The 18,665-nt window shown below is 34.3% G+C and overlaps 1 protein-coding gene across 1 annotated transcript in view; it reads left to right on the top strand.

Moving 5' to 3' along the window:
* The window catches only part of POT1 (protection of telomeres 1), an 82,360-nt gene extending 65,989 nt beyond the window's left edge, over nt 1–16,371 (top strand). The window contains 6 exon segments of the mRNA XM_030308356.1: nt 347–552; nt 3,790–3,925; nt 8,276–8,364; nt 10,702–10,793; nt 12,673–12,778; nt 15,054–16,371. Coding sequence (XP_030164216.1) covers nt 347–552; nt 3,790–3,925; nt 8,276–8,364; nt 10,702–10,793; nt 12,673–12,778; nt 15,054–15,166 — 742 coding nt within the window. The 3' untranslated portion in view covers nt 15,167–16,371.
* Nucleotides 16,372–18,665: the final 2,294 nt, after the last annotated feature.

Raw genomic sequence — 18,665 nt, 5'->3', positions numbered from 1 at the left:
GGAAGCTGTATCTTTTTCTCCCATGGAGAAGTTTAACATTCCTTACAGAGGAGAATGAATTGGTGTTAGAAATAGTTATAGGATCCTTGGTATCACAAAACCAGATAAGGAAATTGCTAGCAGTTAATATAGTTATGATATGGATCTACTTAGTTGTGAAGTATCATCAAATCTTTTTCTATGAATAAGAGTCATTTAATCTGCAAAGTGAATTATTTCCACATTTTAAAATAAGTAGCTGGTGCATCAGCATGTAAACAAATTTGTCTTAATTGGATAATTGTTAAATTTGAATTTCCAAGCTTATACCAATTGTTTTGTATTATTTCATTGTCAATGATTTTAGGCAAGAAGTTCCACATGAGGGTGATTTGGATATAATTTTACAAGAGGGTGCAACTAAAATCCCAGATACTAAACTACAAAATACATCATTATATGATTCTAAAATGTGGACCACTAAAGATCAAGGAGAACGAAAAGTAGCTGTTCATTTTGTGAAAAATAATGGTATTCTCCCACTTTCAAGTGACTGTCTGATTTTGATAGAAGGTAAGGTATTTAAGTTACTGTTTTATTAGAATATAGCTTTTGCTTGTGTCTTTCTCTGGTTAATGATTGTTAAATATATTTTAGGGGCAACCTAGGACATACAAAGTCAAAATATTATTAACTTAAATTACATAAAATAGAATATATTATATATAACAAATAGATTTAAATCTATACACACATATAAACTAATCTGAATTACATTTGGAAATCATATATTGAACTCAAGTGTTTGCATTTGTCTATCTTGTTGAATTCGGATAGAATCTTAATCAGATTCAAGCTCATTGTCGAGCAGTGTTTCATCAAGAGGCTGCTTGTTATGTACAGTTGTTGTTACCTTGGCCTCTGGATGTCACTGTTGTTCCATAAAAAAAAAAAAAAAAAAAAAAAAATGAAAGTCATCTATTGATATTTAGGTCAAGGAAGGGACCCTGGAAACAAGTAAAGATGACAGGTTTTAAAAGGAAGAAACTGCATCATATATATTTTTGCATTTCCTTTCCACTTTTCACTAATTTTAATATCTATCTAATATATATACACACACACACACACACACACACATAAACTTATTTTTCCCCATGCCAAATTTAAAGTTTCATAATTTTCCTTGAGACTTTTCTTCCTCAGTAATATTCTATAATAGAAGGAAAACATAATCTTTAATTTGCAGAGAAATCTTTAGGTTTATTTTATAAATGAATTAATCTTTATTATAGTGGATTATGATCATTTTTGTTAGTGACATTTTTCTATTTATAAAAGTAATATGTACCTGTTTTAGAAAATACATATATGTAAATACATATGAATATGACCATTGGTATCCTTTCATGAACATCTCTTAATACACTTACAGCATACCAGAAATGATTTTAATTTCTATGTATTAATTAACCATGATAATATTCCTATTCATTTGGTCCTATTGTAAGCTCTTTTTTATACATGAGAAAACTGAATCATAGAGAAGTTGTGGATCTTCCCCACTACAGGTAGTAAGTGGAACTGAATTGTTTCGGGTTTTTTGATATATTAACTCTGTGATGAAGTTTCTTCTCACTGAATGAAATGTAATTGGGGGGTGGGAGAGGGCACAAAGAATTAAGTAAATGTTGCCCAGTTACTTTCCAGTAAAGCTGTCGTAGTATTCCTATGCTTTAGTAGCATATGAAATTATCTGTTCCCCCATCTTCATCATCATATACTAGCACTTTAAAAAATGTGTCCACTTTGATGAGTGAAATGTGGTATCATCTTAGTCCATTAGCAATACTGGAATCTCTACCAGTAATAGATATAAAAACAAAGCACACAGACACATGCACACACCCAAAAATGGAGTAAGACTATTCGTATGCCCTAAAAATAAAACAAAGCTTTGAAACTATCAGTTTCTATAAGTATTGTCCTTGTAGGGCCAACTAGGAGGATATCCAGTACACCTTAGTGTTCTCCTGTGAACTGCCTCCCAGAGAATTCTGTGTTAAAGCCAAGTTGACCTTGAGGGTCCAAAAGAAGCTTGAATGAAGAAGTACCTTTAGCTCCTGATCCTGTCACTCATCCCACAAACTTTCAGTCTCACCTCCTGCCATTCCTCAATTTCCATTACACCCTCCAGCCATATTGAACCGGAGGCAATTCCTAAACCCAGGGTATTTCTCTGTACCTCTTTGCCATTCCGTTGCTATTCTCCTGAGAATTTCTGCTCTAATGTTCATAAGTAACTTAATAATTCCCTTTACTCAACAATTCATGTGAAATATTTAATGAACACCTACACCTACCAAGCACTCTTGATTCTCAAGGCAGATTTGAGTGGTTTTTATTGCATAGTGTATGAACTTTCAGTAGATCACTTTTCTTCCTGTATTGTATTTGTATTATGTCTGTTTATAGACTTGTTTGCTTACTAGACTGTAACTAGGATCCATGTTCATTTTAATCTTTGTATCTTTAGCTCCTAGGGTAGGACACTAGGCGTGCAGCTGGCTCTCAGTAAATATTTATTGAACAAATAAATATATCCAGAGTAATAACACTGACTTACAGAGCTTTTTAACGAAACTCAAATGTGAAAATATATCTGAAAGCACTTTAAAATATAAAAGGGTTTCATCAAAATGCAAGCTATTTTTATTTTATCATATTTCTGAGTATTATAACCCTATCCAGGGGCAAGGACCTAACTGCAGTGCGACACGGCAGAACTGTGGCTTCCAGCTTCGCAAAGCTGTGGAAAGAGGAATGGGAGCTGGGCAACTTAGAACACCACAAAACTTGTTCTTACCAAGATTTGTCTGCTTTTTCTGAATAAACACTCCTTGGATTATTTCAAGGCTTTGGTTAATTTCTAGAGTTCCAAAAAAAGTCAAATTTGACAGTTTTGCCAGTGTTCTTTTTCCTTGTATGGAGCAGTGTATTTTTGGACGTCCTTATTCTGCTGTGCTGGGAGTGCTTTCCCCTCACAATTGAATTTCACGTTACAAGTATTAGGAAATACACAAAAGTATTCTTATAAATCATATTCTCTTTCCCTAAGAAGGAGGAATGCTCAGTCTAGGTGAAAAATACACCAGGAAAGGAACCAGTAGGTTTGAGTTATTCTAGATAATCCTGCCTTCTAGTAGTATTGCACCCCTGGGCTTACTCTTTCTTCTCAGCTAGTGATGGCTTTCATGGCCACTGTGTCATACAATTAGAAATGTAATGATTTTTTAGGAAAAGTGAACAAACACTATACATGAATTGTAATTACACAAACTTTTCGCAGCTATATATAAATTTAATGTTGACCTGGAAGTCTAAAAGACTTATTTCAAACTCAAGACTTAATTTACCTAGACATTATTAGTATATAGCAAATTTAATAATGAGAATCCTGTTATATTTTGGCTCTCAATTTTATTTTCTTTTGAATACTTAAACCAAAGTGTTATAGCATAAAAGAGCAGTTTGTATAAATTTAGGAAGATGGTTAAAGTTTCACAAGTCTTCTATTTTGCTCAAGTCTCAGCATTTCTGTGTAGTGGTTTCTTTAATCAGTGCAGGATACTAAGTTTACAAATTATTATTTTTTATAATAAATGTATTAATCATCTAAATTCTTCATTGTATTTTTCTTTCAGTCCTTTTAGTCTTTTACTATACTTCATGTGTTCCTTTAAATACACACTCAATTTTGCCTTCATTATATTTGTACTACTTGAAGATTTATTTATTCTGTGTTCATAGGAGGAACACTCGGTGAAATCTACAAACTCGCAAATAAGTTTCATAGTGTAATTCCTGTGAGATCTGGCTATGAAGACCTGGAAGTCCTTGATCTTTCAGTACCATTCCTTATACAAGGAAAAGTACATCACTATGGGTATGCTTTCAGATCTGGGAATTTTGAGAATTAATAACTGCTTAGGAGTAATTATTATTTTATCCTACTAGTTGCTATATATTCAGTGGATACTTATTGAATACCAATTTATATGTACAAGATTCTAGATTTTTCTGGTATATATTTTATTCTTCTGATAGCATATATATCGAATACCAACAATGTGCTAAGTATAAGGCTAGCCCAGAGGTTAATATTCATTTGCTTTCTTTCACAAAGATTTAGATACTAATACAGAGAAAGGTTTAGAGCTGTATCCTAGTAAAAGTTAAGTGATTGAATTCCAAAATTTCTGTGCCACGAAGTTACAGATTAGTTGCCACTGAGGAACTGGAAGATACCAGGATATATTGGGAGCTAGAAGTAGACATGCATTTCAAGAAATTTACAGCCTCTCTCTTGTACCTTTTTAACTTGATGGTTTCTTTTGTTTTACGAATTTGTAAAATATTAATACAGTCAAATTATTAAAATGCTTATAAAACCTTAAAGGTTTTACTTTAGGTTTTAGTTATTTTGCTCAGATTTCTGGACCTGATTCTTTGTAAACAGAATTTTAAACTAATGCTTTAGTTTATTTAACAGTTATACATCTTTTATGTTTTTTTTTATTTCTTGAATCTATTTTATTAATGAATTTTTTAGAGTTTCATTTCTTACGTAAATTTACATTTATTGACATAAAATTGTTCATAGTACTTTTGATGATTTTTAAATTTCTACTTTGTTCCTGAATCCACTTAATATTATTTGCACCTTTTTTCCTTGACTTTTTTTTTGCCAAAATAACTAGCTTTTGCTTTGTTGATACTCTCTGTTGTTTTATTGTTCTTATCTTTAGTTTCTGCATTTACTTTTTCTAGATTTCTTCATTTTTTTGTTTTTTTGTTTTAAGTTTATTTATTTATTTTGAGAGAGAGAGAGAGCAAGTATGCATGAGCAGGGGAGGGGCAGAGTTAGAGGGAGAGAAAGAATCTCAAGCAGTCTCCCCATTGTCAGCGCAGAGTCTGACAGAGGGCTCAAACCCACAAACCATGAGATCTTTACCTGAGCTAAAATCAAGAGTCGGACGCTCAATGGACTGAGCCACCCAAGTGCCCCTAGGTTCCCTTGGTTTTTCTTTTTCAAATGTTTTTAATTGAATGCATACCTCACTTAATTCATTAATTTTAGTATATTTTTTAGTATTTATATTTAAGTCCATAATTTTTCCCCTGAGAAAATAGCCATAGCTTTAACCCAGGATTTGATATGTAGTAGTTTTTTGTTTTTTGTTTTTCTTTTGTCACTTCTAAATGTTTTCTAATTTCTCATTGTGACATCTTCTTAGGCCCATGAATTACTTAGCTGTGTGTTTTAAAAATTTCACGCACACAATTTAGGTGCTACATTTGTTTGTATTTTAGTTAGATTACTTTTTAACCAAATCGCTTGATACACTTCATAATGATCTTTGAGATTCATTTATCTTTGCTGTATCCTAGAATATGTTTGTTCAGATTTTGTATATATTGCCTATATTTTAAAAAGAACGTGTATTCTTTAATAGTTGTGTTTAGTCTTTAAAAGTGGTTACTTGTGTCCATTAGACAAGCTTGTTAATCATATTCAAAACTTCTTCCTTTGTAACTTTGTTTAATCACTTCTTAGAGACTGTGCTTAATGTCCTTTGTGGTTGTAGGTTTGTGATCTTTAATTCGGTCAGTGTTTGCTTTCTACATTTTGAGGTTCTTTTGCTGGTTTGCTTTCATGTTTCTTTGTGTTCGATTTTAGGAAGTCTCATAAATAAATAGGACTAGATTTTAGTTGTTTTTTAGTAGATAAGTTTAAAATATGTTCATTACTGATATATTTAGGTTTTATTTCTACATCTTATTTTGTTTTCCACTTACATTATTACTTCTTCCATCTCCCTCCCCTTTTTTGGTTATTATTTAGCTTATTTTTTTCCTCTAATCTTCTATTGGATTCATTTATAAAAATGTTCTTAATTTTCCCCTCTTTTGTCTTTTATTGCTTTGGAAATAATAAATCTCTACTTAATTTTTACTTGTTACCCTTAAATTTTAATTTATATACTTAATTTTTAGTTTACATACTTGTTTTATCGATGTCTAAAGTTAATATCCTAGTCTTTAAGGAAGTAATATTTCTTTATTCTATTGCCTTTTTTTCCCCCATAATTTTATTTAAATTCTAGTTAATTAACATGTAGTATAATATGGGTTTCAGGAGTAGAATTTAGTGGTTCATCATTTGCATATAGCATCCAGCGCTCATCATAGTAAGTACCTTGCTTAATACCCTTCACCCATTTAGCCCATTGCCCATCCACGTCCCCTCATCAACCCTCAGATTGTTCTCTGTCATTAAGAGTCTTTTATGGTTTGCTTCCCTCTCTTTTTTTTCCCATCCCATATGTTCATCTGTTTTGTTTCCTAAATTCCACACGTCAGTGAGATCATATGGTATTTGTCTTTTCTCTGACTTATTCACTTAGCATTACTTCTGTAGCTCCATCCATGTCATTGCAGATGGAAAGATTTCATTCTTTTTTATGGCTGAGTGTAATATTTCACTGTGTAATATATACCACATCTTCTTTATCCATTCATCAGTTAATGGATGTTTGGGCTCTTTTCGTGGTTTCACTGTTGATAATGCTGCTGTAAACATTGGGGTACATGTGCCCCTTCAAATTGGTATTTTTGTATCCTTTGGGTAAATACCTACTAGTTTAATTGCTGGTCTTGGGTACTTGTATTTTTAACTTTTTGAGGAACCTCCATACTATTTTCCAGAGTGGCTCCACCAGCTTCCATTCCCTCCAACAGTACAAGAGGGTTTCCCTTGTCTGCATCCTCGCCAACCCCTGATGTTTCCTGTGTTGTTAATTTTAGCCATTCTGACAGGTGTGAAATGGTATCTCATCATGGTTTTGATTTGTATTTCCCTGATGATGAGTGATTTTGAGCATCTTTCCATGGATCCTGTTAGCCAACTGGATGCCTTCTTTGGAAAAGTGTCTATTCATGTCTTCTGCCCATTTCTTCACTGGATTATTTGTTTTTTAGGGTGTTGAATTTGTTAAGTTCTTTATAGATTTTGGACACTAACCCTTTATCAGATATGTCTTCTGATATTCAATATCAGAAGACTCAAATATCTTCTCCTATTCCATAGGCTACCTTTTAGTTTTGTTGATTGTTTCCTGTACTGTGTAGAAGCTTTTTATCTTGATGAAGTCCCAGTAGTTCATTTTTGCTTTTGTTTTCCTTGCCTCTGATGATGTGTCTAGTAAGAAGTTGCTACGGCCAAGGCCAAAGAGGTTGCTGCCTGTGTCCTTCTCTAGGATTTTGATGGTTTCCTGTCTCACATTTAGGTCTTTCATCCATTTTTTAATTTATTTTTGGGTATAGTGTAAGAAAGTGGTCCAGTTTCATTCTTCTGCATGTTGCTATCCAGTTTTCCCAACACAGTTTTTAAAGAGACTGTCTTTTCTCCATGCTTTTTTCTCTTAAAGAATAAATTTCTATGTATTTGAAGGCTAGAAGGGGAAAATATTTAATATAGGTACCCTCTACTTTTCCGCAGATTACAAATGAAAAGGAGTCTACGTAAATCTTTTGAACATTGATTTCTTTTTATATTTTTACTCAAGTATATTTTCTTAGTAGCATCTCCTAATCTTATGATAATATATAATAAAAAATAATTACTTATATTTAAAGTATGTTTGTATGTAAACAAAGCAAAATACCTATACTAAATCATGTGCATTCTTAGTATATTGTGTAGTTTCAGATTGACTTATATTATGAAGGATAAGTATAGTATTGGCATTATAAACTATGAACCTCTAAATACATGCTTACTGAATATATTATCCAAAGTCTTGCTACTACTGACTTCTTTAATGAGAATAATTTTCTGGTATTGGTTATATTTATTTAATACCTTAGCTGTTATCAAAGAGCCATAAAATGAAAGAGTCCTTAGAGATAATCTCTTTAATTTTTTTCATTTTACCAAATTAAGAAATCAGCCAAATTAATTAACAATCTAGATCTGGACCCTTTCTCTTATTCTCAACTTAGTGTTGTTTATTCTGAACCATACTATCTTTGTGATTGTTTCAAATGTAAAAATCTTGTTTTTTTATAATTCTGTTTGTAATATGTGTGTTATAATGTGGAAGGTGCAACACTATTTAATAATTAACTTTTTAAACTGTGCATTTTGAACAGCAAAGGTAAGTTATAATTAAATGAGTTATAATAATAAATTATTTTTAAATCTGTATGGTTTTTTTTCTGTCATTAATTTCAGATGTAAACAGTGTTCTACTTTGAGACCAATACAAAATCTAAATTCTCTGGTTGATAAAACACCTTGGATTCCTTCTTCTGTGGCGGAAGGTTAGCTAAATTTCTGTGTTCTACAACTGCAACTGTCTTTGTGTAAGGTGATCTCACTGATTATATTTCAGTGTTTGTGGATATAATAAAACCAGACAAAGACTGAGCTAACGTTTAACTTTACTTAAGCAAAACTGTTCACGGTGATTATAATAAGAGCATAACAGGGGCGCCTGGGTGGCGCAGTCGGTTAAGCGTCCGACTTCAGCCAGGTCACGATCTCGCGGTCCGTGAGTTCGAGCCCCGCGTCAGGCTCTGGGCTGATGGCTCAGAGCCTGGAGCCTGTTTCCGATTCTGTGTCTCCCTCTCTCTCTGCCCCTCCCCTGTTCATGCTCTGTCTCTCTCTGTCCCAAAAAAAATAAACGTTGAAAAAAAAAATTTTTAAATAAAAAAAAAGAGCATAACATAGTTTAAACGTATTTGAAAACTTGCTTTCAGGCATCTGCCAGTATCTTTAATCATTGCTCACATTTTAATGTTCAGTAATTTGTTTTAGTGTTAATCATTAATCACAAATACAGATTCTGAAAAATTCCTCCAGTTCATAGTATCTTAGGATTCAAAACAATTTTAGACACAGCTGTTACACTCTCCACCCAATACACATCTTTAGTTGGAACGACAAGAAGCTTTTTATAACCTGTTCTTAACTGTGATCATCCAGCCTTGGCTTAAAACTCTTTCAGTGATAGGGGACTCATTACATTGCAAAGCAACATATCCCTTAATTTTTAAGTAGTTCTTAGCAGTGAAGCAAAATCTACCTACTTAAATTTTAACATGGCCCACGTTCTATCTACTAGAGTTAGAGTATAGGTCTTGTAGAAGATCAACAGCTTCATGCATTTGAAGATATCTGTCATGCCTTCATTGAGTCTTTATTTCTCCAAGTAGGCACCCTCACTTCATTTGGTATTCACCACATTCCTTACTATTCTGTTTCTCTTCCTTAGTAAACATTTCACTTTACCAATGCTCTTCTCAAAGTTTGCCCTTAAAAGCTGCAAATAGGGCTACAAATATTGGTCAGTTCAGAATATAAAGAAAACCTTTATTTCTCTAAAATTGGATACTTTGCTTCTACTAGCCTGAAAATTTTATTGTATATATAGTTATTTGTATACTTGGTTGTGTTTTCTTTCTTTTGTAATCCAGCTCTGTGGTACTTCTGTTTCCTGTTTTGTTTGTGGTCCAGCCATGTGAGCCCCTTGCTATCCCGTTTGGTCTCCTCATCCCATTCTAAAATGCAATTCTTCATTTGTGTGGTCCCTCAGAGTAGGTTCTACATTCGCCCTTCTTGGTTTTAGCTCAGTTTTAACCTATCGAGACCTTTAGAATCCTAAAAATCAGTTCCTCTGTATTAACCACTTTTTGTCATGTCTATGTGCTCTAATTCATTTCTCTGTATGCTGATTTACTCTTCTATTTGCCCCTTAGTTAATCCTTTTAAATATGGATTCCACTGGGGCGCCTGGGTGGCGCAGTCGGTTAAGCGTCCGACTTCAGCCAGGCCACGATCTCGCGGTCCGTGAGTTCGAGCCCCGCGTCGGGCTCTGTGCTGACTGCTCAGAGCCTGGAGCCTGTTTCCGATTCTGTGTCTCCCTCTCTCTCTGCCCCTCCCCCGTTCATGCTCTGTCTCTCTCTGTCCCAAAAATAAATAAACGTTGAAAAAAAATAAATAAATAAATAAATAAATATGGATTCCACAAACGAAAGACCGTATTTCATTTTTTAAACATATAAATGTCTCCCATTTCCAAACACAAAGTAACATTTTAACCCATGGATTTTTGTATAATTTAGTATCTCTTCAATTTCTTTTTCCTCATCTTACCAAATTATTAAATCCCGTATTCTGACATTTTTGGCCATTCAACCAGATGAGATCTCTTAACATACGTGATCCTTGTGTTTATAATATAAAGGGGAGAAACATTTTACAAAATCATAAATATTGAGCTACATGCTATTCTTTTTAGAACATTCTGGTATTTTAATTTTGTCTTTCATGTGGCTAACGTGATGAACTGTAGTTCATGAATTCGTTTTTGTGTTTTCTATCAAGTTATCAACTCATTATAAAGATACCTTATATTAATATTTAACCAGAAAGGTAGAATTGCTCATGAGTCTTTGTCACTACATAGGTATGGTTTAATATTCCAAAGTGAACCTGCTAAATGAGCTTAATATATTGTTACTAGAGAACAAAAGCGCATATTTTTTTATCTCAAATTATTTTAGTAAACAAAATTAACATCATAAAACAATTTTTATCTTACTTTGATCATAAAGAATAGAAGATTCATATGGTTTGATCTTTTCTTCCTTCACTAGTGCTGGGTATTGTACCCCTTCAACATGTGTTTGTAATGACATTTATTCTTGATGATGGAACTGGGGTACTGGAAGCTTATCTCATGGATTCTGTAAGTAACAGAGGGAGCGTAGATATTTCTAACTAACAATATGTTTTTGATTTTAACATGTTTATTCATACCAACTTTATTACTGAGAGGATTTAAGGCAACTTAGAAGGACAAATAAAATGCAAGCACATAAATCTTGAATTGTCTGTATATTTATCCTGTTCCAATCTGACTCTGTAAATTTAATATCCAAATAATGAAAAATCAAAGAATAGGAATTTGAGGAGAGAGTCTTCAGAAGTTTTACTCCAGGAGCCAAAGGCAGAGGTATGGCTGCACCTTCTGGACATTGTCTAAGCAGCATTTTACCAGGTTTTTGGAGTCTCCACATTTCCGTAGTAGAGGGAATGAAATTACTTTGGAGGAGAGATGGTTACAGCATACGAAGCTAGAGAGCTATCCACAAACCTCTCTCATTTCTAACAACAGTTCTAAGTTTGGGAGTTCTCAAGACCACCTTAGTTTTGATAATCCCCTAGAAAGACTCGTGGAACTTACTGAAAGTTATTCTGCTATTATTGTTTGTTACACCTAAAGAATACAAATTAAAATCATCCAAGGGAAGAGGTACGTAGGGCAGAGTCCAAGAAGTTCCAGACATGGGGCTTCCAGTTGCCCTTTGCTGGGGAGTAGCAGTCAGCGTTACCAGCCTAGCAGTGATGTGAAACAGGACACAAGCGGTACTGCCAGCCAGGGAAGCCTCACCAAGTCTTGGTGGCTAGAGTTTTTATTGGGGCTCCATCATGTAGAGACATGTAGACAGCCCATAGGCTCATCTGGTTTCAGTCCTTCCAGAGATCGAGCTAATACCACATGCCCCAAACTGTGTGCCCTAAATCACGCTGATAGACTTAGCTAGTAGGACAGAGACATTCCTAACAGGCCTGATATTCCAAGGGCTTAGAGGTGATTTCCAGGAGCCAAGGGCAAAGACCAGATTTCTTTTCGCAGTAAGGTCAAATTGGTTTACTACCCACGTTGGGAAACAATCTGGGATAGGTTTGAGAGAATGTTTTCTCTTGCCAAAACAGTTCATTGGTCCATTTATTGAATAAATATTTAATGAGCACCTGCTATGTGCCAGATACTGTTGTATGTGATGGGGATTTAGCAGCGAACAAAAGCAAACAAGATCCCTTTCTTCTTTTAAGAAAGTATAACTTATAATCTGATCTAGGAGAGAAAAATTAAATATACACTATACGTTATACTCTTTTAAATTTAACACTAGATTTTTTTCCTGTACACAAAGAATGATAAGCCTCACTCTTTTCTAATTACTATTCTTACTTTCATTTATATATATATACATATATACATACACATATATATGTATAAATATATTTATATATGTATAAATATATATTTATATTAAATATATATATTAAATATATTAATTATTTATAATTAATTAAATTATATTAAATTAATTAAATATATTAATAAATAAATATATTAAATATAAATATATAAATAAATATATATTAAATATATATAAATATATAGTAATATAATATAAATATATATAAATATATATAATATAAATATAAATTTATAATATAAATATAAATATATTTATATATGTATAAGTATATATTTATATATATGTGTATGTATATATGTGTGTGTATATATGTATGTACATGTATATATATATATATATATATATATATATATATCAATGCTGTTTTTAGATTAAAGTAGTAAACCAGATTTTAGAGTTTAGACTAGAACTCTAGTTTATGAAGTCTACAATCTTCACAGAGTGAAATAGTCTAGATTATTTTAATTAGATGATATTGAAATGCTTTTATATTAATTATGGCTTTTAAAAAAGATTAATATAGTTTCCTATTTTCTCCTATAATTTTTTTTTAAGGACAAATTCTTCCAGATCCCAGCATCAGAAATCCTCATCAATGATGACCTGCAGCAAAGTATGGAAATGATCATGGGCATGTTTTGTCCTTCAGGAACAAAAATTGGTAGGCACGAATATTTTAACAATCTCATTCATTCTTTTTCTTGAAATAATACCTATCTAGCACATATTCAATCTGTAGACATAGAGGTTTGAAAAACTTGGGGTGCCTGGGTGGCGCAGTCGGTTAAGCGTCCGACTTCAGCCAGGTCACGATCTCGCGGTCCGTGAGTTCGAGCCCCGCGTCGGGCTCTGGGCTGATGGCTCAGAGCCTGGAGCCTGTTTCCGATTCTGTGTCTCCCTCTCTCTCTGCCCCTCCCCCGTTCATGCTCTGTCTCTCTCTGTCCCAAAAATAAATAAACGTTGAAAAAAAAAAAAATTAAAAAAAAAAAAAAAAAAAAAAAAACTTTAAAATCTGAATACTGTTACAAAGTACTAAGTAAATTATTGTCTGATTTGTCTTTTCATGAAGACATTAGCAGGGAGAAGATAGGTAAGAATCATAATTCCTGAAATGAAAAGATTTAGAAAATATTTTTGAAATATAACAAAAGGAGGCAGTTTTGCTTGATCACAAGCACATTTGATATGATGTTTATGTATACAAGCATTTTCATTGAAATTATACCAACAAAGATGAAATTTTGAGAAGAAACATTTTTCTGTAACAGACTACATACAGCCAGTGTAATTCATTCGTGAATTTTCTTTCTCTCTCTCTCTTTTTCAAATGTTTATTTACTGAGGGAGAGAGAGAACATGAGTGGAGGAGAGGCAGAGAGAGGAGAGAAAGAATCCCAAGCGGGCTCCAAGCTGTCAGTGCAGAGGCTGACGTGGGGCTCGATCCCATGAACCATGAGATCATGACCTGAGCCGAAATCAAGAGTCAGACCTCAACTTACTGAGTCATCCAGGTGCCCCTCATTCATAAATGTTCTATTAATATTAACTAGTTTCAGATTTTATGCGTTTTTATTTTACTAATTATTTTTATCAACTTTAGTTGTTCTCTGGATAACATTTGATTAATCAACCAGATCTTCAGGTCAAATTGTATTGATTCCATCTACTGCCACTGAGTTTTCCTTTTGTGGTCATTATTTCTGTTTACATTGAAGTTTGCAAATCCCTCTCATAGTTAGTTAGTTTGACACTATTAACAATTTTTCATCAGTAACAAATTTTACCAGCTGCAGATTTAGCTGCTGTCAGTTTACCTTTTAGAGGTTATTATTATTATTTTTTTTAAGTTTATTTTGAGAGAAAGAAAGAGCATAAGCAGGGAAGAGGCAGAGAGAGAGGGAGAGAGAATCCCAAGCAGGGTCTGCACTGTTGGCACAGAGCCCGATGCGGGGCTCCAACTCACAAACCGCAAGATCATGACCTGAGCCAAAAACCAAAAGTCGAACACTTAACCCAGTGAGCCACCCAGGTACCCCTTACAGGTTATTTTTAATCAGACTCTATTTTCCCCTGGTCAGTCTTTGCATTTTATAACAGTTCCAGAAAGATAGCTTTTATACATCTTAACAAGGTTTAATTTACACACTTTTTATTTGGTGTCAGTTTTAATTTTTAGTTTCAATTCTTTTGGATAGATTTCTGGAAATAAAACTGCCATATCAAAAAGGATGGGTTTGGTAGGCTTTTGATACATGCTGCCAGATTGCTTTTCAAGAATATTTTTACCTATTTATAGTTCTTCCAGCAGTAGAGGAGAGTGCCTATCTTGCTCGACTCTTGCCAAGATTGACTATATTAAGTATCTTTCAAAGTTGAACTTGAAGAAGCGCTAAGAAACTTTTCTAGAAGTTTTAAATAGATTTATTGTGGTCATAATCAGAGCTTGGGAATAGCATCTGCATTGTCTGGACTAAGTGCTTGGAACTTGATGGGGAGTTTCAGCTAGACAGGTGTTAAGGGCCTGAGCTGATGTGAACTTGGGGTTCACTTTCTTTGCAGTCAACCAAGAAAAAAAGAAAAAAAAAAAAAAAAACACCTGGGGAGGTCAGTAAGCAATCAGCAGAAATAAAGAATAAAGAAATAAAGAATGGGAATGAGATGGCTGCTACCTTTGCGATCAGACGTTTGGGAAACTCCACATTTGATTATTGTGTCCTGTGGGGGAAAAGATTAGTTAGGATTGTTACACAATAATAACATGAACCCAGTGTGTATTTGGAAGGGTAGATAATAATATATTTGGTAAGTGTATTTTATTTACTTCTCCAGCTAAATTAAATATGTTAATTTTTCTGGCTAATCATTATGCTCAGCTACCTATTTTAGAGATATTTGTTTAGTTTTAATGCATAAATAACATTTTTTCTCATCTGTAGATGCATACCCATGGTTGGAGTGCCTCATCAAGTCGTATAATGTCACAAGCGGAACAGAGCAGCAGATTTGCTATCAGATTTTTGACACCACAGTTGCGGAAGATCTAATCTAATATTGTCATTTAGCTTAGCACATGTAAAATACTATAATTTTAGAAAACATCATTTTCTGTGAGATTATTATAAAGATTTAGCTGTATAGTTTATTTTCCACTTTAACCACAATTTAAAATTCTTTTGGCAAATAGACATTGTGTTACCAAATGCCTACTTGTGGGTAAGTTAAAAATGGTCCCGTTGCTCAAAATTTCCAGTATGATGGCTGCTAGGGATATAAAGGAAGAAGTGGAAGAAATAAGGACTGTGTTTTCATTTGCCCCTTGCAGCCCTTTCAGAGAAGCTGTTTTGTCATCCTGCTCTAAGTTTGTTTTTCCATATGTCAGCCACTGATTTCTCTGCCAGCCATCATCCTAGGCCTTCCTTCTTTCCTGCCCTGATTTTTGTATCAGCAGTGTTAATGATTTTAGCACAGGTATGGGGTTAGAAAATGTCCTTACATTAAATTACTCAGCTTTTACTGAGTGCGAGGGGTGTAGCAGCTGAGTCGTTTTGTTTTGTTTTGTACAAAGGGATCTGCTTAAACAAGCACTCTTGTTGAGAAGTGCTCTTCTGAGTGAGCTACGGCATACTTAAAGGAATGATTTACTTTAAGTGTACGTGGCAGAATTGCTTTCTTTCGGTACTATTGACCAATTTAGGATAAATCCATTTCTTAAGACCTGAATTATGTTCTTTTGATTGCTCGTTTCTCTACGTGAAGTTATTGCATTCCACCTCGATCTAATAAAGCAGTCAGATTTATAATGTTAGTGACTTATATTACCATTTTTTAATAGTCTTATGTAATGTGTACTTATATTTCAGGTTGAACACAAAATGAGGTATTAACTCAGTATCATAGTCCACTTTTTACCTGACAGTGTTTGTGAAGTTTAAAATCATGAATATTCAGTTTTATACAAATACTTCCATATATTTGTATGTATGTATAGATTTATGTATATTATTTGGTAAAGACTAAGACATACAGATCTGCCTAGTTCAGTATCAGTGAAGAATAAATTAACGCACATATTTCAGCTGTTTTCTTTGTTTGCCCTGTGTTGAGTTGAGACATGATTGGAGGCAAAGAAAGCAGGAATGTCACTATAATAGATATTTAGGACCGTCTATACACTAGGTACTGTACAAAGCATTCAACATATATTTGAGTTTCATAAAAACCCATTTTCCTAATAAAACTGATTTCCTGATAAAACTTGATTGATAAGCTGACTTCACTAAGTTCACGCAATATGCTAGTCAGTACTCTCATTCAGGTAATCTGTGTTCAGAGGCTGCTCTGCTAACCACTCTAGGATTCTGGGGCAAAAGCTAGCATGGGTTTTCTACAACTGCGTCCTCTCTTAAATATTTGAAATGACGTTGGAAGCAGATTATGAGGGGAGTCAGTGTTACATTTTCTTACCCTATCAAAAAGCTTTTAACATTTTATTGGCAAAAAGGGTCAAATACCTGATTTCCTGTGTTTATAATAACTCTAAATTATTTTTTTTAATGTTTATTTATTATGAGAGAGAGAGAGAGAGAGAGAGAGAGAGCAAGCAGGGGAGGGGCAGAGAGAGAGGGAGTCAGAGAATCCCAAACAGGCTCCACACTGACAGTGCCTCATGCCCAGCCCAGAGCCCAACGTGGAGCTTGAACTTACAGGCTGTGAGGTCATGACCTGAGCTGAAATCAAGAGTTGGATGCTTAATCGACTGAGCCACCCAAGTGCCCCAATAACTCCCAAGTTCTAGTTGCTGAGTCAATTAGCCCATCCCCCAACCTAACTACCCATCTCCCATCACTGAATTATCAGCTTTTTGGAGATGGTGAAAGAAGCTGATGCTGCTTTTTGGGGGGATGTAATCACTTGGTTCAAAAACATCTTCAGGGAAAAGTTTTAAGAACCGTATAGATGAATAGATTTCAGTACCAATGGTATACTGAGGATACAAAGGTGAGAGAGCCATTTTCTCTACAGGAAGTGCCCAGAAGAGGAGAGGTCAGAAGGTAGCGCAGGTCACAGTGCTGGCTCCAAGTTATCAAAGTCAGATGCCTCATATGAGTCTTTACAGTGATAGGTCACTTCTCTCTTTTCTTTTTTTAAATAGCCCCCCACGTTGTCATCATTTGTTTTCTTTTTTAACTTTTTAGCTTTGAACAAACAAGAAGAGTTCTGTCAACACCTAGTGTTTGTCCAGCTGTGATGTATGCGCCATACCTGAATCAGGAACCCAGAATGCTAGGAGAATTCTATTTCTGGAGCAACAAGTAGACAGTAGTTCATTGTGCCCTGATTTGAGCCATGTCATCTTTATTGTCCATGTGAATCCTGGTACCTTTCCGGTCAGACTCAAAATTACATAAATTTAAGAAAATAGTTTGTGTACAGCCTCTTTGCTCAATTTCCAGTCCCTGCAGCATCCATTAGATACTACCAGACTGTCTCTTATAACCCCTGCACTGTTTTGTGGGAGGAAGAGAAGGCGTAGCCTAGACAGTCTGAGGCAGTCGATTATACAGTAATGAGAAGTGCACTGCTCACACGCCCTTTCCTCTGTCCCTACCCTCCATTTTACTGCTTTCTTTGGGGGAACTGGACAGGCCGAGATGTAATGCCTCTTTTTTTTTTTAAACCCCTGGTCATGTTGCACTTCGGGAGTTGTTTCTGAATGAATATAGAAAGACTGGTGTTGAAATAGGAGCTGAAGACCCCTCTGTCTCCCTGAGAAAGCCGTCTCCACGCACTAGGGTACTGGCTGCCCAGGTTTTGAGTCCATCTATGTCCCGTGCTGCCACTTTTTGCAGGTCACAGGGATGGACCATCCCTGTGCTGTTTGGTTTCCAAAGTTAAAGCATGAGTTTGTCACGACTTGTGACTCTCATTCCAGCCAATTCTCTTCTACACTTTCTGGAAGCTTTCCTTGGGATCTGGTAAAGTAGCTAGATTCTTATTGTTTTCACTGTTTTAAATTTTGACCATGTGTTTCGTCAAGTTTTGTTTTTATCCAGAATTTTGTAAAATGAAAACAGTATGCATTTGTAAATATTGAAGCAACAAAGTATATGAAGTTGGACTAATGCTGACTCTTAACTAATACCCCAAAGCAAACTACTTTTAACTATGTGGTATATGCTTTTCAAGACTGTTTTCCCTAAGAATGTGTAAGTATGTGTATATATACGTTTTAAAAATAACATCATGTTACAAATATATTTCTGCAACTTGCTTTTGTGACTTTTATAGAGTTTGTTTTTTTATGTCAATACACATAGGAGAAACTTGTTTTTAATTACTCAGCATAAGTAACTTTTTAGTGGGAATTCTCTGATTATTTGACCTTCTATTTTTGTCGTGGTTTTGGGTCTGTTTATGTGTTTCTATTATTGTGACAGTTTTGGAATTTTATATTTTTATTGTTACCTATTTTGTTGACTTTGTTGCCTTATACTTATTCATAATAATATTTTGTTATTATTTTAGTCTGTGTTTTTGTTTTCTGGGTT

This window comes from Lynx canadensis, chromosome A2 (assembly GCF_007474595.2).
Source record: "Lynx canadensis isolate LIC74 chromosome A2, mLynCan4.pri.v2, whole genome shotgun sequence".
Taxonomy (NCBI): Eukaryota; Metazoa; Chordata; class Mammalia; order Carnivora; family Felidae; genus Lynx; species Lynx canadensis.
This window is presented reverse-complemented; position numbering and strand designations above follow the sequence as displayed.